At 45.9% G+C, this 25,614-nt stretch overlaps 1 protein-coding gene across 5 annotated transcripts in view; it reads right to left on the minus strand.

Moving 5' to 3' along the window:
* Positions 1–19,239: 19,239 nt before the first annotated feature.
* Positions 19,240–25,614, minus strand: part of LATS1 (large tumor suppressor kinase 1) — an 83,910-nt gene continuing 77,535 nt past the window's right edge. For all 5 annotated transcript variants that reach the window (XM_069955645.1, XM_069955642.1, XM_069955643.1 and 2 more), the window contains exon 8: positions 19,240–20,400. In XM_069955645.1, coding sequence (XP_069811746.1) covers positions 19,885–20,400 — 516 coding nt within the window. In that variant the 3' untranslated portion in view covers positions 19,240–19,884. The remainder of the gene's footprint in view (positions 20,401–25,614) is intronic.

A 25,614-nucleotide genomic window follows, 5' to 3' on the forward strand; every position in this document is an offset into this window, starting at 1 on the left:
ACTACCCCTTTAATTTGTTTCTCCTGTAGTCTCCTTTTTATTTCTTGAAAAGAGTACCTCTTTCTCTGTGTCTCCGCTGCATAATCGGGGAATAGAAATTTTTTTTAATTGTTGTATTTTAATTCACCAATTTCTCTTCCCCTCCTCAATGATTTCTCCCTGTCACTAACACAAGAGTTTAGCAATTATGGATCTCGGTCTACTTCCAGGGGGGGGAGGCTTTGCAGGGTCCCTGTGGGCCCTTTCAACACAAAACAGTTTAGACACTCTTTCTTTTCCCAGTATGTCTAAAATCCAGTTATGTATAAATGCCACGGTGTCCTTCCCCTCCACCCCCTCTGGCATCCCAACAAACCTTATGTTACATCTCCTGCCTCTGTCTTCCATTTCCACCATCTTGTTCTTTAACGTCTGGTTCTCCTTATACCGGCCGATGCTGAAGCACTGGAGGTCGGCCGCCCCCCCCAGTGGGAGGGAATTCCCTCCCCTGTATGACGCGGCTCGCTTACAATGAATAGAGACGGGTTATACAGGGGAGGGGGCCACTGGGGGCGGGCCGGCCGACCTCCAGTGCTTCAGCACCGGCCCGTACTGCTGGATCGAACGGCGCCGTGCCTGGGAACCGGGCGGTGGTCCGAAAAACGGACCGCGGCACCGGCTTCCCCGTGCCGGCGCCGATTGATCCGTGGGTTCAGGTTAAAGAGGATGTACCGGGTGGTACATCCTCTTTAAGCATTGTCTCTACTTGCTTTTTAACCACATTCATCTCATCTTTTAAAGTGCTCATCCTGGATTCTACTTCTGTGAATCTTTCTCTTATTTTTGACACGTCATTTCTCAATATAGAGATTTCAGCACCTATCTGGGAGCCCAGATCAGCAATAGAACCATCACATTTTTTTATTTCAGGATCTCTCCAAGCCAACTAGGTTGTTCCTGCGAGCCTTATTCCCCCATACCACTCTCCCTTCTATCCTGTCCACCTCCAGTCCCGCCTTTACCACCTCCCCGTCCTTTTCCTGACATGTTGGGGGGAACCAAATTATTTATATATCCTAAGATTGGACTTTGCTGGGCTATCCTTGTTTACCTTAGGACCCATTCACCATATAACCAATCTTAACCGCAATAGTCCCCCAGTATAATATATAACACTTAAGAGTGGTTAACACAGTTTCATACACCAAATCAGACTTCTAGTTAGAAATATAACAACCACCTTCACATTAGTATGTTAGTTCATCAGTTAGACCATGGGTCTCAAAACTGCGGCCCTCCAGCTGTTGCAAAACTACATTTCCCATCATGCCTTGACAGCCAAATCCAAAGTTTTAGCTGTCCAGCCATGATGGGAGTTGTAGTTTCACAACAGCTGGAGAGCCGCAGTTTGGAGACCCATGAGTTAGACACTTAGAACCAAACTTAAATGGTCCCGGATAGTCTTAGTCTCTGAGCTGGGCACAGTATTCAGCCAATCCACATATGTATTAGTTCATCCGTAGACTCTCCTGTAAAGTCTTATCAAAAATAAGTAATACACAATTTCATTCGCAGTTATTGCCTTGCCCCAGTCTCCCTCACTGAGGGAGGCAATATTCTCCTGAAGAGATTTAACCCCTTAAGGACCGGGCCTGAAATGGCCTTAAGGACCGAGACAAATTTTATGAATATGACCTGTGTCAATTTATTCATTAATACCTTCGGGATGCTTTTACCTATCCGGCTGATTCTGAGATCGATTTCTCGTGACATATTGTACTTCACATTTCTGGTAAATTGGAGTCGATACTTATAACGAATCTTTATGAAAAATTCCAAAATAACGTGAAAAATTGCGAAAAAATGCATTTTTCCAACTTTGAAACGTTTCTGCTTATACAGAAAATGGTTATGCCACATAAATTATATATTAAATAGCATTAGCAACATGTCTACTTTATGTTGGCAGCATTTATTAAACTATGTTTAATTTTTTTAGACAATAGAAAGCTTAAAACAGCAGCAATTTTCCAAATTTTCAGTAAAATTTCAAAATCAGATATTTTTAGGGACCTGTTCAGGTTTAAGGGTACGTGCACATTGCGGAATGGCGAAGGATAACCCTTTGTGCATTCCGCAGCTGGCACCCACCGGCGGACTGATGGAGGTGTATACGTCTCCGCTCGTGTCACACTCCATTCTATGCATGGGCGGATTCCGCCCTCTGTCCAAAGAATGAACGTGTTCATTCTTTGGATGGACGACGGAATCCGCCCGTGCATAGAATGGAGTCTATGACACGGGTGGAGACACGTGCCTGCATCAGTCCGCCCGTGGGTGCCAGCTGCGGAATGCACAAAGGGTTATCCTTCGCCATTCCACAGTGTGCACGTACCCCAAATCTGTAAGTGTACCCTGAGGTACTCTCACAGAGTTTGTAGAATTTCACACCATACCGTCATCTCTTATTGGGACGGTACTGGCAGAAAAGACGTGTCTGGGGGGCAGCGTACGCTACGCCCAGACACGTCACTGGATAATGAGGATGAGGATGAATGGAGGAAAGAAGGATCCCCCCATTCATCCTCACTGGCTGTTTCGGTGTCGGAGCCAATAATAACGTATGCGTCTGACGCCAAAAACACCCTGGGGGCCATCTTTATACGGGGACTAGTACATGGGGTATGTAAATGTGTTCTGGTGTAGTGTAAAACTTTATTTCATGTAGTGTGGTGTAATGTTGTGTTTTTTACGTTTTTTTGACAGTAAGAAAAAATATACCTACGCCAAGAAAGGAGCTGCTGATAAATGCCGCACTTATCAGCAGACAGTGGTGGTAGGATATAGGGGGGAAAACGCCCCTACGCCAAAAAAGAGGAGTTGCTGATCAGCAGCGCACTTACGTGCGATGCTGATCAGCACTCAGCGGCGTTAGGGCACATAAAAAGTAAGAAAAATTGGGGAAAAAAAAACCTACTTTTTTTTTTAACCTAAAGCAACTCATCAGTGAATGATATTCACTGATCACCCGCTAGGGGGCAGTATAGCGAAGCTGCCAAAGATAGGGGCGCCGGAAAAGCCCGAAGACCCAAAAATTGCCGGACAGCACCAATCGCCATTGCTTTGCGGGTCACCGATGACCTGGAAAGCTGTATTCAGCTGCTATCGGCTGATCTGTATTGATCAGCCTATAGCAGCGATTGTCGGCACGGGGGGGGGGGGAGGGTGTTAACCACCCCCCGTGCCGACGAGCAGAGATGGCCTGCTATACATTATAGCAGGCCATCTTCCCCGATCACTGCATGTGTACACACAGCGATCGGGGAAACCGCGGGCGTACATTTACGCCCTGTTGCCTTAAAGCCCAGGCAGCGGGGGCATAAATGTACGCCCGCGGTCCTTAAGGGGTTAAAGATAAGTTAGTAAACACAGTACCGGTCAAAGGCTTTTTCCTTAGACTATTGGAGAAACCAAATAATTTTGACAGAATGTTAGTACGTTAGTTCTTTTCCCTGTGGGAATCATCCAAAGTTAGTAGAGCGAACAGACATCCAAAATGCTCCAGTCACAAATACAGGATTTTAGTAGTAATAACGCCAGTGCCGCCTCTTATGCGTTCAATCGACCAGTGTTAATGGTGTAAAGGAAATACACAGAGAACATGAGGTCCAGAGTGATAAGTCTCCTCTCATATGCTGTTATGGTACAACCTTAAGCATACACTGCTCCTTAGATGCACTTATGGCTAGCAAAGATAAACTGCGGGTGACACGCTCTCACCCAAATAGGACCAGACAGGACCGTAGAGCTTCTCCTCTGCATTCCTCTCACAAATGCCAAAGTAGGTATTTTCTGTGCGAAGTTCACCATCAGGATCCCCCCTCCCCCTAAGCCTCTCACCAGTCTAGGTTGGGATTCGCTGCTTGGCCTTCCAGTACTTTGGAGCTATGTGCCGGGGTTTCTGCTGACCTGGTATGCAGGCCGCTCCAGCTATGCCTCGCACGCCACTGTCACTGGCATGCTTCTATGGCTTTATCACTGCTCCTTGGCTGCAGGGAGGGCCTCTCACTGACACCGTACACTCTTCCGCACGCCGCTCTTACCACGTGCAGAGACCAGGCTCTCCAAGCTCACAGCCTGCGTCCTATTCAACTTAGCTCTGTGTCCATCGAGTCGCCATCTCCTTCACCTGCACCACAAACGGAGCACAGCACTGCTCAGCACGGATTCAGCAGGGGTTTCTCATTCCCGTACTGTGGATCCCCAGACCTCCAGCATTGCCATACACGGGAAGGATCCAGTAACTTTCAGGTACACCGATGCCCAGTGGAAGAGGCGTGCCTTAGCACCTCCTCATGCTCCTCCCTCCGTATGCCACCCTCTTACACAGGGCAATTAGCAGTGAGCTTGGATATGGCTGCACTAAGAAATTAAGAAAATATACTGGTCGCACTAGTTTTTGGAGGTTGTCGTATACAATCTGTGTGTAATTGCAGCTTTAGGGTACAAACACACACGGCATATACGCTGCGTATTTACTGCTGCGATACGCAGCAAATACGCAGCAGATACGCAGCAGATTAGATCTAAATAACTGAACAAAGCATCAAATCTGCACCACCAAATCTGCTGCGTATCTGCTGCGTATCTGCTGTGTGTGTTTGCACCCATATAGTGTATGCCACCCTCCTACACAGGGCAATTAGCAGTGAACTTGGATATGGCTGTACTAAGAAATAAAAAAATAAGAAAATATACTGGTCACACTAGTTTTTAGAGATTGTAGTATAGTCTGTGTGTAAGTGGTGGTATATGGTGTATGCCACTTGTTACACAGGACAACGAGCAGTGAGGTTCTATGCAGCTTTACTACAAATCACAGCAATACAATGTACAGCAACAGCAGCACCAGCCACAAAAAATATGATAGTACTGAGGACTTCTTCAGGGTCTGTATTCAACACCTGCTGTCCCCTTTCTGCCAGCAGCCGATCACCAGTGTGCTGCTAAAATCGTGGTAGCTGCACTGCAAGTCCCAGCCAGAAGTCTGGAGTAATCCAAAAAAAAAGATTTTAAGCCCTGACAAGGGCTGTTGGGTTCTTTCTATAGTATCCCTGCCTACTGGAACACTAATTCCCTCCCTAACGTTCTCCCTGACAAACAGCAGTTCCGTCCATATTTTTTCCAGCATGCATGTGAGCCGAGCGCCGCCAGCCCAGATTTTTATATGTCAGGATCATCTGATCTGGCCAACCAATCTCTGCTATCGACATGTATGGGTCCCATGTAGAGATGGGCGAACCTCGAGCATGCTCAAGTCGATCCGAACCCGAACTTTCGGCATTTGATTAGCGGTGGCTGCTGAAGTTGGATAAAGCCCTAAGGCTATGTGGAAATCATGGATATAGTCATTGACTGTATCCATGTTTTCTAGACAACCTTAGAGCTTTATCCAAGTTCAGCAGCCCCAGCTAATCAAATACCGAAAGTTCGGGTTCAGATCGACTCGAACCCGGTTCGCTCATCTATAGTCCCACGTGATCGCAGGATGTATCAAAGAGTCTTCTGCATGTTGACTCGCTGAGAAATTGAGCACAAACTTACAGGAAAAGGATGATGCCATTTTCTCGGGCGGCCCCCGCGGCAGCAGATATATAGCCCCGTCTCCCAGACTCCAGCATACTCCGGAGGATCCTGCTCCCCAGACGGCAGGCTCTGAACTCGGCAGGAGGTAGACCGCCCCGGTCCCCATACGCCGAGGCGCCATCTTGTCTTCTCGCGCACCTCACCGCTGCTGCAAGGGTGAGTCATTCTCCTGCCAGCTTCCGGACTACTGCTGGCTCCCGGCCCTGACTTCAGTGTCAGCACCGCTACTGTGCCGCTGCAGGCATTCACCTCTGCGGCCCCGGCTCTGAACAGAGCATACAGTGCCCATAATAGCCGGCACCCTGCAATAACCGTCGGACTCTCCCAGATATCCCAGGGACACTGTATCCAGCCAGTAGCTCACAGCTCAGGTCCCCATGTGCTGAGGCGCCATCCTACCTCCCTGCATCCCTGTGCTACACATTAACCCCTTCCCCGCCTCCTACCAGCAGTGGGGTCCCGTCTCTCCTGGCCTTCTCTCCAGCACCTACACACCGGTGCCCTGGACTCTCTATCCCCTCCCCCCTGGTGCCACTTCCATAAGGCCCCACGGACTATTAAAGGGCCAGCAGCTCATTTACACATACATGATGACAACCCCAAAACCGCCTAAAAAGGACAAAAACAAATCCAATGGCGATAATATGGCCGCCTCTATCAGAACCTCACAAGCAGCTACCAGGTCGACTGCTCAACGCTCCTCCGGCGACAGACACTCAGATTCAGACTCTGACGCCTCGCTTATGGGGCCCTCCTCCCCTCAGGGTGTTCGTGACATGCTCTCTCAACTCCCCACTAAGAGTGACCTGCAATCTCTCATAACTGAAGTGAAAGATGCATTTAAAGTGGAGATTGCTGCGGTGCGGAAAGATATTCAGCACATTGCACTGAGGATGGAAACCTTGGAAGAGGACCACGACTCCACACGTGCCTATATTTCCGACTTACATTCCACTGCTTCAGCTCAGGCCTCTGCCTTGGATGACATGCAACGCCACATTGAGGATCTGGACAATAGAGGCAGGCGCAATAACATCAGGATACGGGGTCTGCTAGAGGCAACTCAGGACAATGATCTAACGTCCACCCTGGAAGGCCTCTTTAATACGTTGTTAGGGGAGCCGCCTACCCACAAAATTAAGTTTGATAGGGCTCACCGTACCCTAAAATCAAAGCCTACCTCCGGTGCCCCTAGAGATGTCATCTGCTGCCTCCACGACTATACACTGAAGGAAAGCATCATGGCCAAAGCCCGTTCGCTTCGGGACCTAGACTTTTATGGAGCCCAAATTCAACTCTTTCCAGACCTCTCCTGGATCACCCTTCAGAAGCGCCGGATTTTGAGACCACTGCTGTCTATTCTCCGAGACCACGACTCGCCCTATAGATGGAACTTTCCTTTTGGCCTCACGGCTAGGCGGGATGGACGCTCCGCTGTACTCCGTAATTTAGAGGATTTGCATGCGTTCTGCGATGCGCTAGATCTGCCAGCCCAGAAAATCTCTGGCTGGACTGTTGCTCCTCCACCTCCCCCCCTTCCTCCAGTCTGGAGTTCCTCTAGCCAGAAGAGACGCCGCCCCCGTTCAGAGAACCCTCGCAACCCCCCTGATCCCATGGGCTGAGGAGGCCCTTCCAATGGCTCCGGGGACGTATTCCCCTCCTGTTCCTGCCCCTTAGGATTAGGGGTTTCATTAATTTGTTGATGTTCTGGGTCTCATCATATTGTTACTTTCTTATGCATAGCTGTGCGGTCTTATACCGCCCATCTCCTATGTCTGTTTCAATGTTCCCTGTTCCCTATTGGTGGCTCCTTACCCCCCCTAAGGAGCTGCCAGCTGGCAACTTTAGAGTTGTCTTGGTTTACTTCTTGCCCTGTTGCGGGCCATTTGGGCCTATGCCTTGGGCCTTGATGTTTGATGTTCTATGTTTGTCTACCCCCTGTCCTTTCCTTCCTCTCCTCCCTCTCTCTAGGATACTACGTCAGCTGGTGCTGCTCCGAGGACTACTCCCACTGAGCTGCCAGGATTGGGTGAGTAGCTACTTCAGCATAGTTGCTGCTTTCCTCCGTCACAATGGTTAAATGCGAGTCCCTTAACGTAAAAGGCCTCAATTCCAATGTCAAGAGACGCCTGCTCCTGAGGGAACTTCGCAACCTCCATGCTGATGTTGCCTTCCTCCAGGAGACGCACTTTGATCAAGAGGCGTCTTTGAGATTTGCCCGTCACTCCTTTCCCATAGCCGTCTCTGCCTCTAGAGGCAATAAGATGGCTGGAGTAGCCATACTGTTTTCCCGAACATGCCCCATACAGGTCTCCTCCTCCTATGCAGACCCTGGGGGGAGATTCGTCATAGTAGATGGGACTCTCCAAGGCCGGCAATTTATTTTCTGTAATATATATGCCCCCAACTGATCCCAAATACCCTTTCTCTGCAGGGTCTTAAATAGATTGTCAAAGTATCCTCCAGCTCCTAGAATCTTTGGTGGGGATTTTAATCTACCCTTCTCGGAGCTGATGGACAGGCATTCTGTCCATGGCCGACCTGCCCCAGTGGAACAAGCTAAACTTTCAACCGAGTTCCGCAAGCTTATACGAGCTCATACGTTGTATGACCTATGGCGAATCGATCACCCTACGGAGAGGGGGTATACTTTTTTCTCCCACCCCCACAAATTACACTCTCGCATAGACTACTTCTTTGGCAACATACCTACTGTCCGGCTCCTACAGAACGCGGCCCTCGACCCTATCTCTTGGTCTGATCATGGCCCCGTGATAACACAACGCGAGGAGAACAACATAACATGGCCCCGGGACAACACGAGGAGAGCCATTGATCTTATTGATGTAGTCAACCAGCAGGAGGAGAGCGCTCTCGTGTTGAGCCTAGACGCTGAAAAAGCGTTTGACCGCCTTGGGTGGTCCTTTATGTTTGAGACCCTGAAGTGCTTTGGCTTCACTGGCTCTTTCATGACAGCGATACATGCTTTATACTCATGCCCCCCGGCAGCGCTCAAATTCCCCCATATGCTCTCCGAGACCTTCACTCTTTCGAATGGTACCCGCCAGGGATGTCCTCTATCTCCCCTACTCTTTGTCTTATGTATAGAGCCCCTGGCGGCTGCAATACGAAATTGCCCTGGTCTCGGTTAGGGGAAAAGAGTTTAAAATTATGTTGTTTGCGGATGATGTTCTCCTTATCCTGTCCCACCCGCTTACTTCCTTGCCAAACGTCCGCGTCTTATTAAATGACTATGGCCGCCTGTAGGGATACAAGGTTACCTTGTCCCGGAGGAGCGATCTCCGTTACTGATGCCGGCCGGGGACGCGTCCAAGATGGCGCCGTCCTCAGCTCGGCACTCGTTCGTTTTCGGCTGCAGCAGCCGAAAGCAAACGAGTGCCGATCTCATGGATCTCTGCAGCATATCTATGCTGCAGAGATCTCAATGAGAGATCACAGTGTATATACTAGAAGTCCCCCAGGGGGGCTTCTAGTATATGTGTAAAAAAATAAAATAAAGTGTTGTTAATAGTAAAAAGCCCCCTCCCCTAATAAAAGTCTGAATCACCCCCCTTTTCCCAGGTTTTAAATAAAAGTAAACAAATAAATAAATAAATAAACATGTTTGCTATCGCCGCGTGCGTAATCGCCCGAACTATTAATTAATCACATTCCTGATCTCGTACGGTAAACGGCGTCAGCGCAAAAAAAATCCCAAAGTGCAAAATTGCGCATTTTTGGTCGCATCAAATCCAGAAAAAATTTAATAAAAAGCGATCAAAAAGACGTATATGGGCAATCAAGGTACCGATAGAAAGATCACATCATGGCGCAAAAAATGACACCTCGCACAGCCCCATAGACCAAAGGATAAAAGCGCTATAAGCCTGGGAATGGAGCGATTTTAAGGAACGTATATTGGTTAACAACGGTTTGAATTTTTTACAGGCCATCAGATACAATATAAGTTATACATGTTATATATCGTTTTAATCGTAACGACTTGAGGAACATGCATAACAAGTCAGTTTTACCCCAGGGCGAATGGCGTAAAAACACAGTTCCCCCAAATAAAAGAAATGCGTTTTTTTTTTCAATTTCACCACACTTTGAATTTTTTTCTGGTTTCGCAGTGTACTTTATGCAAAAATTCAGCCTGTAATTGCAAAGTACAATTAGTGACGCAAAAAATAAGGGGTCATGTGGGTTTCTAGGTGGAAAAATGCAAGTGCTATGACCTTTTAAACACAAGGAGGAAAAACCGAAAACGTAAAAACGAAAATGGGCCATGTCCTTAAAGGGTTAAATCTGTCTGGACCCATGGTCGCACAGCTTAGCTCTAACTTTAAATTCAGATGGACTTCATCCTCCATAAAATACTTGGGTGTCCGCCTCACCCCAACTTACTCTTCACTGTACTCGACTAATTATCCTGTGCTTTTTCGGAATGTACGGAATCTCATGTCCAAATGGTCCTCTCACTATATTTCCCTGATCGGTCGGGTGGCGGCTGTGAAGATGACCATCTTGCCAAAACTTCTGTACCATTTTGAAACTCTTCCAGTCCGTATCCCCCTCTGTGAACTTAGAAGTCTCCAAAGGGCCATCTTTAAGTTTATATGGGCTTCTAAGAGGCACCGTATACCCAACTCTGTCATGAGTAGCAAATCTCGCGGGGGACTGGCGGTCCCAAATCTCCACTATTACTGGGCCTCCCATTTACGCCAAATTCTGGCATGGTCCAGATACCTGGCTTATAAGAAATGGACTGAAATAGAGAAGATATGGCTGGCCCCCTTCCATCCTAATTCCTTCTTATGGCACTCTACCCCACCTAGTTTCTCTCATCTCTCCCTATTGGGCCCTATTCGTTTCACTCTCCATATTTGGTCTTCTTGCTCTGCCAGGTTTGGGTTAGTCTCCAATGAATTCTTTCTTACTTTTCCCTGATTTCCTCCCTGGTCTCCAATCACAAACTGTACGGCTCTGGGGGTCAAAGAATCTCTTTCAATTTGCTGACATTGTTGATCCCCTGACTCGCACGCTCTATCCATTTGCTACGCTAATGGACAAGAACGTACTTCCATTTTCAGAGAACTTTACGTACCTTCAGCTCCGTCATTTTATGGTGTCCCGCCTGGGGGCCCTTACGGTCTCTAAGCCATCCGCTTTCGAGCAGCTAGTCAGAATGGGGACTTCGACCTCTGGTCTCATCTCCGATATATATCGTATTCTGGGTTCGCCTGCTGGGGACGCCCAGGTGGGACACTCGTATATGGTGAAGTGGGAGTCGCTGTTGGGACGGGCACTGATCCCGAAATGCTGGAATGTCATATGGGACAGGACTGCCACTTCATCGATATATACCACATATAAAGAGTCCCACCACAAGGTGATGATGTTTTGGTACCATACTCCAGAATTAGTCCATAAGCTTAATGCCTCGGTCTCCCCGCTATGTTGGAGGTGTACCAGAGAGCTAGGCTCCCAATTTCATATTTTCTGGGAATGTGAGCTTGTGAGGCCCTTCTGGACTGAAATCTGTGCTATATCTTCGGCGGTTCTTGGGACGAGTATTCCCTGCGAGCCGAGCTTTTGTTTGCTTAACCTATTCCCCAAGACTCTCCGTAAAAAACAAGCAAAGTTATTGTTAATCTTCCTAACAGCTGCAAAGTCCTTGATCGCTAAATGCTGGAAGCAGACTTCTCCCCCCCCCATCCAACACTTTCAAGCTAGGATCAGGGAGCTACGCTCCCTGGAGCGCCTTACTGCATCCTCAAACAACAAACTAGAAACCTTCGACCTAATATGGGCTCCTTGGGACTCATACAGTTCTCCTTCGGCATCCACCAGCGGTATATCCTAGACCCCCCTCTCCCCCCCTTTCCCTTTCAACGTTGTGTCTTTGTTTTGTCATATGTCCTCAAAATGGCTAGTCTGCTACGTAGTTTCCTCTCTTCATTCTTTAAAATCTTTTAGGTAACAGTTAGCGTCATATGTTCCAACCGGACTCCCGATGATCTGTGTTATAAAGAGACGAACCTCATCCCCGGTCGGGGCTATTGGGGTGGATTCTGTTAAGTACCTTATATATTTGGATCTACTACGATTTTTTAATGGAAATGTCTACGACTTGCCTAGTCTGTCTGACTGTTGGTTTACTGTTGTTGAAAAATCAATAATTTTTTTTTTACAATTGTAAAAAAAAAAAGCAACATGCTCACAAGTGGTCTGCAAACTACAGGACTGATATGCAATCAGAGACACTGACTGACAGCTGAGCGAGCATTAGGCTGGGCAGCGATGACTATTCAAGAAGAAGAGGGAAGAGGAAGGAGAAGCTGGGTGTACTAGAGTGCAGCACAAACAATGAGCCAAAACTCCTCTTTGACCTGAGATTGTTTATAATCCACAGCACGCACAATTTACTAAAAAGTACCATGCTCACTAGGGGACTGCAAACTGCAGCATACTCAGGTAGGGTCCGAGTGACGACAGATTCACTTTAAGCAAGCAGAACAAATGATAAGGTAAGGGGGGAAAGGGGTGAATGAAGCACATTACAAAAGTTATATAACTATTGTAGGGATCTTCCCGGGGATGGTGTGTTAGGACACAGTTCAGGCAGCAAACTTGGACTTAAAAACAGCTTTGGTGTTTATTTGTAGCATAAACGGTCCAGCAACATAAATACAGCAACCCCGTGCAGTGAGAATAAACAAAACAAAAAGTCCTGCCCGTCTGGGCGCTTACTAATACAGCAGGTTACCTCTCTGACACTTCACTTGGCAGGTAATATTGCAGGGTGTGCATAAGCCCCAGCTCCCAGCGAACACACCATGCAGGCTGTTCACTCCTGTCTGAGAGCAAACCAAGGATCCTCTGCAGGGCTTTTCTCTGTCAGGCTTGATTAGGGCCAGAGACACCTGACCCCAAAACCTGACCTGGATCGGGGGGAGGGAATGGCAAATCCCACTACCAAAACCTATCTGCCATTCCATGTAAGTCCAGGCTCGGCAATAATAAATAATAGCTCAGCAGCATAACACTGCTGAGCACAGATGCCTCCTGGACTTACCATCTCACACTCCGTATTAACCTGGGTGAGATGTACACCCCCTCGAGCACTTTTCCCGTGACATGTCCACACTATGTAATGTGTTTCAATGACCATAAAGACATTTGCACTGGAATTGTCCTTAAAAATGTAGTATCTGCAAATTTTTTTTTTTACAATTTTTATATCCTGTTTCCATTTTACCTTAAAGGGGAACTCTTGTTAACCCCTTCCCGCATCAGGACGCTCTGAACCGCTGCGATCCCGGGTGCTATGTGCACCCCAGGACCGCGGCTATTATCGTCCGCGGTCCGATTGCCGTGCCTGCTAATTATGCACCTAAATGTATTATTTCCCCCTATCCCTGGTGTCTAGTGGGGGATCTCCACCCCACGATGCGATCGCATAGAGGAGATCCCTTCTGCTTACTGGGCCGGGGCTCTGCGTCGCACTCACACTGATCCCAGCTTGGCAATCTATTCATCTAGTCTGCTGCAGACCAAAGCAATACAGCAATGATCTAATCAATCACTGCTGTATTAAGTATACGGGAGATCACTGAAGTAATACTGAAAGTCCCCCAGGGGGACTAAAAGTAAACGTATTATGTAAAAAAAAAAAGTGTTATCGATATAAAATTCCCCTCCCCTATGTTTGAATTACCCCCCTTTTCCCATTTTATAATAAAAATAAACATATTTGGTATTGCCGCGTGCGTAACTGCCAGAACCTGCCAAAGTGCAAAATTGTGCATTTTTTGTCACATCAAATCCAGAAAAATTGTAATAAAAAGTGATCAAAAAGTCGCATATATGCAAGTAAGGTACCAATAGAAAGTACAGATCATGGCGCAAAAAATGACACCTCATGCACCAAAGGATAAAAGCGTTATAAGGCTGGGAATAGACCAATTTTAAACACACTTAAGGCCCTACTCCAGCAACAGATCTGACGACAGATTGTCTGCCAAAGATTTGAAGCCAAACCCAGGAACAGACTATAAACAGAGATTAGGTCATAAAGGAAAGACTGGATTTCTCCTCTTTTCAAATCCACTCCTGGGTTTGGCTTCAAATCTTTGGCAGATAATCTGTCATCAGATCTGTTGGTGGTATAGGGCCTTTAGGGGGAGATTTATCTAACATGATCTAAAGTGAAACTGTCTCAGTTGCCCCTAGCAACCAATCAGATTCCACCTTTCATTTTCCAAAGAGTCTGTGAGGAAGGAGAGGTTGAATCTGATTGGTTGCTAGGGGCAACTGAGACAGTTTTAATTTACACTAGTTTGATAAATCTCCCCCAGTTTTATTTTTGTAAATGTTTTAATTTTTTAAAAACTGTCAGATAAAAGAAAAATGATAAATTACACATCATTGTAATCGAACCGACTTAAAGAACATATATAACATGTCAGTTTTACTATCAAACTAATAGCTCCCCCCCCCCCCCAAAAAAAAAAAAAAAAAAAAAAAAAAAAGAAAAACAAATTCCTTTTTTTTTCCTTCAAATTTACTGCATAAAAGTTTTTTCTGATTTCACAGCATACTTTATGGAAAAATTAAAGGGGAACTCCACATAAGGAAAACTTGTTTTCTATTAAAAGTCAATAGATGTGTGTCTATATAATGTATTACCATCTCTGTACGGTTCTGCCACATTGGTAACTGCTTGAAACCAGGAAGTGAAGAAAAATGGCCTCTGTGCCAATTCACATTGTCTCCTGCTCTCTCTGCTCTCCCACCTTAGGAGACAAATATTCCATACTTCTGTCTCACATTGTGTGTGTTTGCTTAGTGCAGGCTGATGATGGAGACGGGGCAGGGTGTGATGTGACAGGAGGCTTGGCTGGATCCCCCAATCCCCTGAGTGATTCACCATATCTGAATGGCCAGAAGCAGCTGCTGCACTGATTTCACTGATTCACTGTAGACTTCTGCACAAATAAGGGCTATGTTCACACATGCTGAAGCTTCATTGCAGTACTGCAGCGTATTCACAAAAATGATGCAGTAACACAAGTAAATGATGCTAAACAGCAAAGAGGATCAGAGTCGGCACTGCCAAACCCACCTGGAGAAAAAACAAGGCATAAACAGTATATCCCATGTAAGATAGTATTGGAAAAACTCTTATTGTGGGGCTCAACCTCAAAGATAAAAGATGCTTGATCATAATATGTGCGTAGAAATGAAAAGAAAAAAAAAATTTCTAAAAGTTTTTTTTTACTTTGTGGTGTGGTGTTACGGGTAGTAACAATGCGCTGTGCGGGTGGGACAACAATGAAATGATCAAGTACTGCAAATAATTCAGTAACACAATGAAACTGCAATGTGTGAATACAGCCTAGATGTTTTGCAACAGATTTGGGCAGGGAATGGACAGGTTGGAGGACTGTGATGAACTGCTGAGGAAAAGCATTACATTCTGGAACCAGTACTGCATTTTGGGAACTGCTTAACCAGGAAGTACAGAAACACAATACAGAACAACCCCCCCCCCCCCCCAAAAAAAAAAAAAACAAATGGATTTTTGGTAGTTTCAAAACTGGGATAGATAGGAAAGTAATGCTTTATGCTTCTGCAGAAGTTTCATTTTTTTCAACTTCTACCTGGAGTTCCCCTTTAAGTCTGCCATTGCAAAGTACAATTCGTGACACAAAAAATAAGGGCTCATGTGGTTCTGTAGGTGAAAAGATGCATGTGCTATGGCCTTTTAAACACGGAGGAAAAAATGAAAACGCAAACAAAAATTAGCCTGGTTCTGAAGTAGTTAATAACCCTTTTAAAAAACAAAACAAAATAACTTCCAAATAATGCCCCTCCCCTTCCCACCGACACTCTTTATGTGGATGTACAGTAGTCTGGCTTTTCAGATGCCGTTTTCTGCCAGCTCCATCTCTCTTGCTATTTCTCTTAGGCCTTATTCATACGTTCTGTGAAATTGTCCGTGCACATGAATCTGCGACCACGGACAACTTTAGGGCACATTGAATCCTACCCATCTATTCATAAAAATAAAAATAGAACATGCTGCAGTGCAGAGGTGGATTGCGACATGGATCCCCCCCAAATGAACTCTATGGGATTCGTGTTTTTCACCAATTCCACAGATGCCAAATCCAGGGAAAACACAGATCACATGTAGGTGGGTGCAGCGGGCTTTAGCTACTGGGCTCAGAGAAGTCACCGGCGGCTTGCTTAGATCTCCTCCCCCTCTCTGCAGCATGGTGCACGATGTGAGCACGCAGAGTGGGAAGACAGCGCATGTTAGAAGACCGTCCGGTAGCATCTTGCTCATTTTTCCCGGCCGGCATCTAGGTGTATTGAATATGTTGCAGGGGCCTCACCAAAGCCCATGAATGAATGTCACTTTGCTGCCGGGGGTGGGAGGTTGTTGCAGATGGGAGCCTGCTGTGTGACTCTGCTGCCAGGGGGCAGGGTGGCACTTGTTGGCCACCGCCGTGCTGGTGTCCCCATGTGCTGCTAGGGAGTGTGTGTCGAGCTGATGCCCTGCCTGGTGCCTATGTGCTGGGGGGTATCAACAACAGATGTCAAATGCCCTATGAGTGCTCGGGGGTAAAGGGGTACTGGGGTGGGAAGTGATGTGCTGCCAGGTCTGATTGTCATCATGCAGACTGCACTTTACTTTACTACTTTCAGCACTGCTACACCTAGAATGTGTATACTGGCGTAATGTGATGAAAATGGGCACGGAGGTTAAGACAGATGCAATCAAGGACTGTTTTTTTTTTTTTTTTACGGATCACGGCTTAGCTAGCGGACTAAAATCATGGTCCTTGAAAAACACAGAACGTGTGAAAAAGCACTTACCCTGACCTGCTATTAGATTACATTTCCCAGTAGTCTTTGCATATAGAATGTCTCCCACCCCTATAACCGCGCCCTCTTTCTCTTATTTGACAAAATACCACTTTTTGGTGGTATGACAGCAGTTTATCAGCACATTCATGCAACTGCTTAGCAATCCAATAAACTGCAACCTTCATATTGCTGCCATATCAATGCTACCCCTGGCCCTGCCCTATGTACAGCTCATACATAGGCTTGGGGATTTAAAGGTATGATTGCAGTCCTCTGTAAGCAGTTTATGGCCCACAAACTCCGAGACAATGGCTGACAGCTAAGTGAGTAGTAGGCCAGGCAGCAGAGATTAAACACGAAGAGGGAGAAGAAAGCAGTGGGAGGAGTGCCAAAGTGCAGCACAAGCACTGAACCACGACTCCTCATTACAGTAGGAGACCAGAGATTATGCATAATCCACTCCACGGACAAATTACCAAAAGGTATCATGCTCACAAGGGGACTGCCAACTACAGCACACTATCAGCACCTCAGGTAAGGCCCGGGTGTAGACAGATTCCCTTTTAGCGAGCAGAGCATATGATTAAGATGAAGGGCCAATTCCACACCCCGCATTCCAAAAAGTTATGGATGGAGAGGCCCTGTAGTGGAGTCTTTCCCCGCCCGGCATAGTTATCAGTATAATGCCATGTGCGGAGTGTTTGAATCTTTGCAGCCATGTAATAAAGCAGCTGCGTGGCCGTGTCATTACAGGGTCGCAAAAATTCAAACACGTTCCCTGCTCCTGGCATCAAATTGATACATCATGCGGGAAAAGACTCCACTCCAGGCAGGGCCGATTCTAGCTTTTCTGCTGCCTGAGGCGAAAATTAAAATGGCGCCCCCTCTTGTTTAGCACCTGACAGCAGCTTCTGTGCAGGCATTAATTGGTAGTTGCTTCCATTCTCCCATGTATAAAGGAATATGTGGGCAACCATCATGAAGTTAAAGGGGTTCTCCAGAATTAGAAAAGCACAGCTACTTTCTTAAAAAAACAGCACCACCCCTATCCTCAGGTTGTGTGCAGTATTACAGTACAGCTCCATTCCTTTCAATGGAACTTAGCAGCAAAGCCACACTGAGGGTACATTCAATCATGTCCATCCTTTGGGCAGATATTGGAATATCATTGAGCCTATGGAACTGGCGAGACTTAAAGTGACTGTACCACCAGGCCCAGGCTGAAGCACTGGAGGCGGCCGACCCACCCTTAGTGGGAAGAAACTCCAGCCCCTCCATGACGTGAATCCATTAGAATCAATGGAACCCTATCATAGAGGGGCTAGGGTTTCTTCTCACTAAGGGTGGGTCGGCCCGCCCCCAGTGCTTCAGCCTGGGCCTGGTGGTACAGTCACTTTAAAGCGGAGGCCGCCTGGTGCACTCCGCTTTAAGTCTCTGTGCGGATTCTGCAGTGGGAACGTACGTTGAAATTGAGGACAGAAAAGGTTCTGCTTCAGGAAGAAAGCGGCCATGTTTAATTCCTTTAATAGGCCACACGATTGTTTGAGCTTTGTAAAATTTGTATGCCCTGTAATGATGTAGTCGCTGCCACACACTGTGCCAACTGGATATAATACTGCGCCTCCAGAACATAATGCTGCCACACATAATCCCCCTTGACGAGTGCCACATGTTGGACCTTCTAAATGCAATGCAGCCACATACCATACCCCTTATTATAATAGTGCCAAACACAACTCATCCCCTGAGCAGTGCCATATGCTGTGCCCCCTACCACGTCCCCTAAATATAATAGAGTGACATACTGTGCCCTCTTATTAAAGTAGTGCAATATAGAACACACAATGTACTGGTCAAGTGCCTGAAACATGGCAGCAGTGTAACTAGCAGCGTCCCACAAGAACTCATGGCTCCATTCCCTGGTAACTAACCACAATCTGACCTCCCCAGGGATATGACACAGTGTGAAGAGGGAACATACACTAAACACATGGCTTATGGGGCTGCAGGGGGTAACCTGGGTCCAGAGCATCAGGGGGAATCTGCTCTGTTACATGGTCCAGTGACCTCCCTAACCCCATCACTCCCTGACCCTCTCATTAGCACTCACCAGACCTCAGCCTCAGACACCAGCCGACAGGAGGAGGAGAAGGGCAGCAGCGTGGTGGTCGGGTAGGGGGGAGGGGAACACCAGCAGTCTGCACTGTTAGGAAGGTCCTGACAGGTCACAGCAGCACCAAGAGCCCAGCAAACACCGCACCGGCTTCCAAACACAGATGAGGTTGAGGACCTGTGTGTGATGATGAAGCTGCACAGAACACACATAGGTCCTGAACCAGATAATTCTAAGCGCTGGGGAGGACTGACAGGAGGGCAGATACTGTAGATAGGGAGGCTGCCGCCCGCTGCACACGCCAAGAGCACCTAACAAACACAACATTCAGTGAGCTGGTCGGCACTGTCAGACTGACTTCACTGAAATGACAGGCAGAGTTGCCGCCCCCTTAGGGACCCGAGAATCTGCCGCCTGAGGCAAAAAGCTCACTTTGCCTCATGGCAGAAACGGCCCTGACTACAGGGCTTCCAAGTCCATAGCCTGGTAGAATACGGAACATGGGAATAAGATTAAAGACTATTAAAAAATCCTGCATTCTGGAGTAACACTCTTTAGTAACAATAAAGTAACAAGGTACAATCAGGAAAAGGTTATTGTGACAGAAGCAGAACTAATGCATCTTTAATAAATAATCCATAACTTTTAATATGCATGTTTTTTCCCAACTTACTGCTTTGAGTAAAAACGGATAGCGGATTTCTTAACGTAAAGGATGTATGTAACAACCCATACTTGAAACCTCTGGATCCTATGGAGAGTTTTGACAAAACTTTAATTTGAATATTCCTTTTTACAATGTCTTATAAATACTTGAAATTACATAAATACATAAATTGATATATAACCATTACGAGACTTTTAATGAACGTCTTTATATTAACGTCCTTCATTGTCTTGCAAAACCTGTACCTTTACAGTTGAAATTTAAATTAAACCTCCCAGCTCATTCTGAAGAAATATACTGTGTGCGCAATAAAAAGGATCATCTGAAAACACGGAAGAGTGTAAAAACAAGGTGCTGTGATAAGAAAAATGTTCTTTTTCATATTTAAAATGCAGTGGGGATGAATTCCAGCATCACTTTGAAAGCAGCGACAAGTACTGCTTAGATAAATCTCTTACAATTACATTTTCACCAGTAGTGCTAATGCACTAGAGGTAGCACGGTAAGTGCACTCCATGATTTTTGAGGTTTCCAAAGTAGCAGAAACAAGCTTTAGAAAAGAGCATGTAGGAGCAATTCCATGTATCCATCTGGGCCTTATTTATACATATACCAAGTCCCTGTTTGGAGGTCTCTTCCCACCACGTCCAATATCTTGTGCATCAGGCTGTTGGTAGCCATTGCTCTGTGTGTCATCACTGTCATATTCAAATGGCTTAGGATAGTTGTAAGGGTGTCCATTATCATCAAAGAACCTCCGGAAGGTAAACTCATAAAATGCATGCTCAGGGTGCTTGCCATTTTTATACCACCCATTTAGGGTGTCATTTTTATTTCCATCTTTATCATCATCAGTCCAGAGTTTGTCTGGATCCACTGGGTCAAAGTTTGAAGTGTCCGTGGAATGAGTAATAGTGGGAATATAGAGAGCAGGTTGCTGACGCAAGTCACTCGAGAAGTCTATGCTCCTAAAGAAAGGGTGTGCTTTTATTTCATCCACACCATTCTTGCCTAAGCGATCTTCAGGCCCTCGGCAGAGCTTAACTATTAAGTCAGAAGCTTCTGAGGAAAGATTGGCTTGAGGAGGGATATGGAGGGTTGTCTGCCATTTTATTACCTACAAAAAAATAAATAAAAATGTAGAAACGTAAACATTTATCACAAAAATATTTAAATTAATCTGGTTAGGTTTGTAAGAACTAGCTATAGCCAATTATCTCTATCTATATCTCATATACACTCCTTAACAAAAAGTTAAGGACAGGCCGGGTGATCTTTCTGGCAGCGGAGCTCTGATGCGGGCGCTGATCAGCATCAGAGCTTCCCATAGCACACAGTGAAGCAAGCGGCCATAGCAGCCTGCTTCACTGTGTGAACCGACAGGTCTTTCTGCGGCCGGAATTCACTGAATTCCGGCCACAGAAAACTGACATGTCAGTTTTTTCCGGCGCCGCATGGGATCCCGGCCGGAGTGCATACGATGTGTGTACGCTCCGGCCGGGATCCCATTTAAAATAAGGCTATGTTCCAACCCTCAAAACTATGGCCGTAGTTCTGCAGCGAGAACTACGTCCGTAGTTTTCCGTAGTGTGAACATAGCCTAATAGAAATTGCGGAATGCTGAAATTTCAGGCAGAAATGTAGATGATTACAGGTGCGGTCAGATTAACCACTGGGTTTTTCCACAAGATGCAATGACTGAGAAAATTACTGCTTGAACCCTTTGTTCTTGGAGAGATAAGCCACCACCAAAGCAGTCTGGCTGCAGCTTGCCCCTCCCCGTAGAAATTTTGCTGTGCCGAATGTTTACATGAACAGGGAGGATGGGGAGAAAAAAAATTGTCGTCCGACAGTTATTAAAGGTGTATGGCCACCTTTATTATAGGGCAGTAATTTTAGCGGGGGCCCTGCCTGTGCTGGACATCAGCACAAATCAGGGATCAATGTAAGGGTATGTGCACACTGAGGAATACAGGCGGATTACCACAGCTCCCCTTTGCGCATCTCCGCCCATGCCACAGACTCCCTTCTATGTACAGGCGGATTCCGCCGTCTGCCTGAAGAATGTACCCATCAGCTGCTGTATGTCCTGCAGGAAGTGATTTATTCTTTCCAGTCTGACCCAGTGCTCTTTGCTGCTACCTCTGTCCATGTCAGGAACTGTCCAAGGCAGTGGCAAATCCCCATAGAAAACCAGGAGAGGACAGTAGACAGTTTCAGACATGGACAGAGGTGGCAGCAGAGAGCACTGTATCAGACTGAAAATACATCACTTCCTGCAAGACATACAGGATTTTTACATTAAACAAACCTATATAAAACTTTCTGACACCACCCGAATTGAAAGAAAAAAAAACCCCCAGCCGAGTTCCCCTTTAGGGTCTGTTCACACGTACAGACTCGCTGCATTTTTATCGCTGTGAGTTTCTCGCACATAAATTCACAGCGATACTAATTGCTATCAAGTCAATGTATGTGTATTCTCGCTGCGTGTTTGGTGCGATTTTTACATGCGAGTTTTGATTTTCACAGGCAAGTTCAACACCACAAAAAACGCAGCTACTTTTATGCGACTTTGATGCGAGTTCTGTGCGAGTTTTACACAGCGAGTCTGTACGTGTGAACAGACCCACAAAGTGATACTGTCAACCCCCTTTTCTGTATGAGGACTTCCCTACACAGCTATAAAGCCTAAATTCTGCAGTTTTCATACCTATTTTATTACAGATTTCTTGCTGCTAGGTCCACAGAAAAGTTCTTTTTATCATTGGTGGATTATGCCACTTGGGCGGTGCTTCACAGGCGCAGCGCCACTTAGCCCTGGGCAAATCAGTGCCGTAGGTCCCGCCCCTCCAAGATGTCATCTGAGTTAGGCCTCGCCCCCAGGTCAGCCCATTCAAATGGCCTTCGATTTCTAGGCCGGACCTTTTTTAGTGGCTGCTAAGCAGGTGGACCCAGAGGCCAATTACATCACGTAGTGCAGATTTAAGCAGGGCTAGGTGATGCTGTAAAGGTGAAGCCCTGCCCAGGTCGCACAAATCACCAAGGATAAAAAGCATTTTTATACTGAACCAAGCACCAAGAAATCTAAAATAAAGTAAGGTATGGAAACGGCAGAATTTAGGCTTTAAAGCTGTGTAGAGAAGTCCTCATACAGAAGGGGGGTGAGTGTCCCTTTAAGCTTGGTACAGCATAGACTATTATATTCATCAGATGGATCTTTACAAAAACATATCCACTGAACTGATGTCATAATAGTCTACGTGTGATGGATATGTAATCTGTTTGCCACATTAGTCTACTAGGTATTGCTCTCTCCTAGCCAGAATCCTACCCAACACTGATGAGGGGCAAAGCCCTGAAAGCCCTGTGAATGGATACCTGGCTTTGATACTTCCCTGGTAATATCGTCAGACTTGTAATTGAATTGAATATTAACTGAAGGGGCCACTTAACCCCTTCAGGACTGTGCAAATTTTCGTTTCCGCGCTTTCGTTTTTTCCTCGTGTTTAAAAGGCCATAGCACTTCCTTTTTTTTACCTACAGACCCAGATGAACCCTCATTTTTTGCGCCACTAATTGTACCTTGAAATGACAGACTTGAAATAACAGACAGAATTTTACTATTAAATATGCTGCGAAACCGGGAAAAAAAATATTTGCGCAGTGACATTGAAAATAAAACACAGTGTGGTTGTCTTTACAGCATTTGCCCCTATGGTAAAACTGACACGTTATCCATGTTCCTCAAGTCAGTACGATAAAAAAATTAAAACCTTTTTAAAGTGACTGTACCCACAATCTGACCCCCCCAAACCACTTGTACCTTCGGATAGCTGCTTTTATTTATTTTTTTTAAATTGTACTTTTTATTGAAATTTTTAAGGGATAACAGACAAAATAAGAACAAAGTCCTGCAGAAACAGCAGGTATTGTAACATACAGTGTAAAGCATTATCAAAGCTAATGTAGGGTATCAACATAACCCAGCATACAAACAGAAGGAGAATTCCAAGCAAGTTTCACAGTTTTCCATATCTTGTCATAACAATGACCAGTATATGGAACTACAACAATTATAGAACACCTGGATTGTACCAAGCAAGTCAAACGAACAGACAAGACCGACAAAAGACAAGGGAAAGCACAAAACAGGAAGGAGGGGGGGTAGGTCGGATAGGAAGGGGGGGAATGCTGGAAGCCAAAGGATGGTGAAGGCTATTACATGGGGTCAGCGCCTACACAGTAAGCGTCCCAGGCGGCCCAAACAGTTAAATAGCGGCATTGTATTGTTCAATGAGGCAGTCAGTTTCTCCAGTGCCCTGATATCCTTGATTCTAGCGATCAACTCATCCAGGGAGGGGGGTCGCGAGGTCTGCTTCCAGGAGCGCGAGATCAGTGATTTGGCTGCCGTCAGGATGAGGAGCAGAAGCTTAGTAGGTTTTTTCCCCAAAGTTTTGGGGGTAACATTGTAGAAATAAATCAGGGGATCTAAAGCCACATGAATCCCAAGAACTGAGTGGATCAGCGCCGCTACTTGGGCCCAGTACACCTTAATGCCCAAACAGTTCCAGAAGATATGGAGCAGGGAGCCTGTGGCTCTATTGCATCTCCAACATAATGGGGATATGTTGGCATTAAATTTATGCAGTAATTCGGGAGTATGGTACCAACGCATCATAAATTTATAATGCGTTTCCTTATAGTTAGTACAAATGGAGGAGGCCACTGCCCTGCTCCATATGATATGCCATAGCTCCGGTGATATAGACCGAGCTAAGACTGCCTCCCAGTGGTCCATATATTTATGGCGAGCTGGTGAGTCTCCCACCGGTGAGTTCAGAAGGGTATAAATGGCCCAGTCTGGCGAGCATTTCGAAGGGGGTGGGCCTGGAAACCGCCAGAGTACCGAATGCAGTCTGGATAAAATGACGAATGCTCAGGAAAGTAAGATATTCAGAATTAGTAAGGGAGTATTTTTCGCATAGCTTTTTAAAGGGGAGTATTACCAGAGTCAGCGGGTCTACTATGTCCGCCCACCTCCAAGGAAGGAGTGAATAGAAACGAGATCAAAAGGAAGTATTGGGAAAAGAGACCACATTTTGTGGCACAAGCGGACCAAACATGTTTAGTGAATTGGATCGGACCTAGCAGGGGGAGAGGAGGGGAGGGAGAGGAATTAGGGGCCCATAAGTATGAGTTTGGGTGGATAGGAGTTAACCAAAGTTTTTCTATCATTGCCCACCTTTTGTATGTTTGAAGTGAAGCCCAACCAAAGACATGGCAAAAATGGGTGGCCCAGTAGTAAAGTTGGATATTGGGAACCGACAGCCCTTCCTGGGTCTTATTACTCATCAGTACAGAGTTAGGTATATGGTGTCGTTTATGTGCCCAGATAAATTGGAAAATTGCCGACTGCAATGCTTTCAATTCCTGCATAGGGACTCTAATCGGGATAGTCTCAAAGAAATAAAAAAGTTTTGGTAATATTAGCATCTTCACAGATGCTATGCGACTCAAGAGGGAGATATGTTGAACATTCCACTTGGCCAGTAGGGTCTTAAGATCCTTGAATAATTGTGGGTAATTGGCAGCATATAGGGAACCATAAGTCGGTGTGAGACGGACTCCTAAATATTAAATGGAGGAGTCACTCCATCTATATGGATAGGCTGCCTTCAATTGGGAAAGCAATCCAGTGGGTAAGTTAAGGGGTAGTGTGCCTCCGTTTTCGTAGTGTTAATTTTATAGCCAGACAAAGTGCCAAAAGAGGTGAGAAGGTCATTAAGTATAGGTAGGGAAATAAGAGGATTAGTAAGAAAAAGGAGGATGTCATCAGCGAAGTGCATAATCTTAAATTCTTTATCCTTTACAAGGACCCCTCGAACGTCTGAGTTGTTTCTAATCGCCGCGGCTAGAGGTTCTATACATAGAATGAACAGCAAGGGCGATAAGGAGCAGCCCTGACAAGTGCCATTCCGAAGGTGAAAGGAGGTTGAAATCTGGTGAAGGAGTTTAACGGAAGCAGTAGGAGATGAATAAAGGCCATGAATGGCAGACAGAAAGGGACCCGAGAACCCATAAACACTTAAAGTTTCAAAAGGAAACGGAAAAAACAGGGATAGCAGGTCCTCAAGAAAGACTGATAATAGGGGAAGTCTTTGAATAAGAATAGAGTATACTTATTAATACAGGTATTTATTAGCTAAAATGTTGAGAGATGGCAATGATATTAATAAATAGCAAATGCAAAGAATGATATAAATGGTATAAATAAACAAATCCAAAGAATGATAGATTTAAATGTAAATACCACATCAAAATGCAAAGC

Source organism: Dendropsophus ebraccatus (assembly GCF_027789765.1).
Source record: "Dendropsophus ebraccatus isolate aDenEbr1 chromosome 6 unlocalized genomic scaffold, aDenEbr1.pat SUPER_6_unloc_1, whole genome shotgun sequence".
NCBI lineage: Eukaryota > Metazoa > Chordata > Amphibia > Anura > Hylidae > Dendropsophus > Dendropsophus ebraccatus.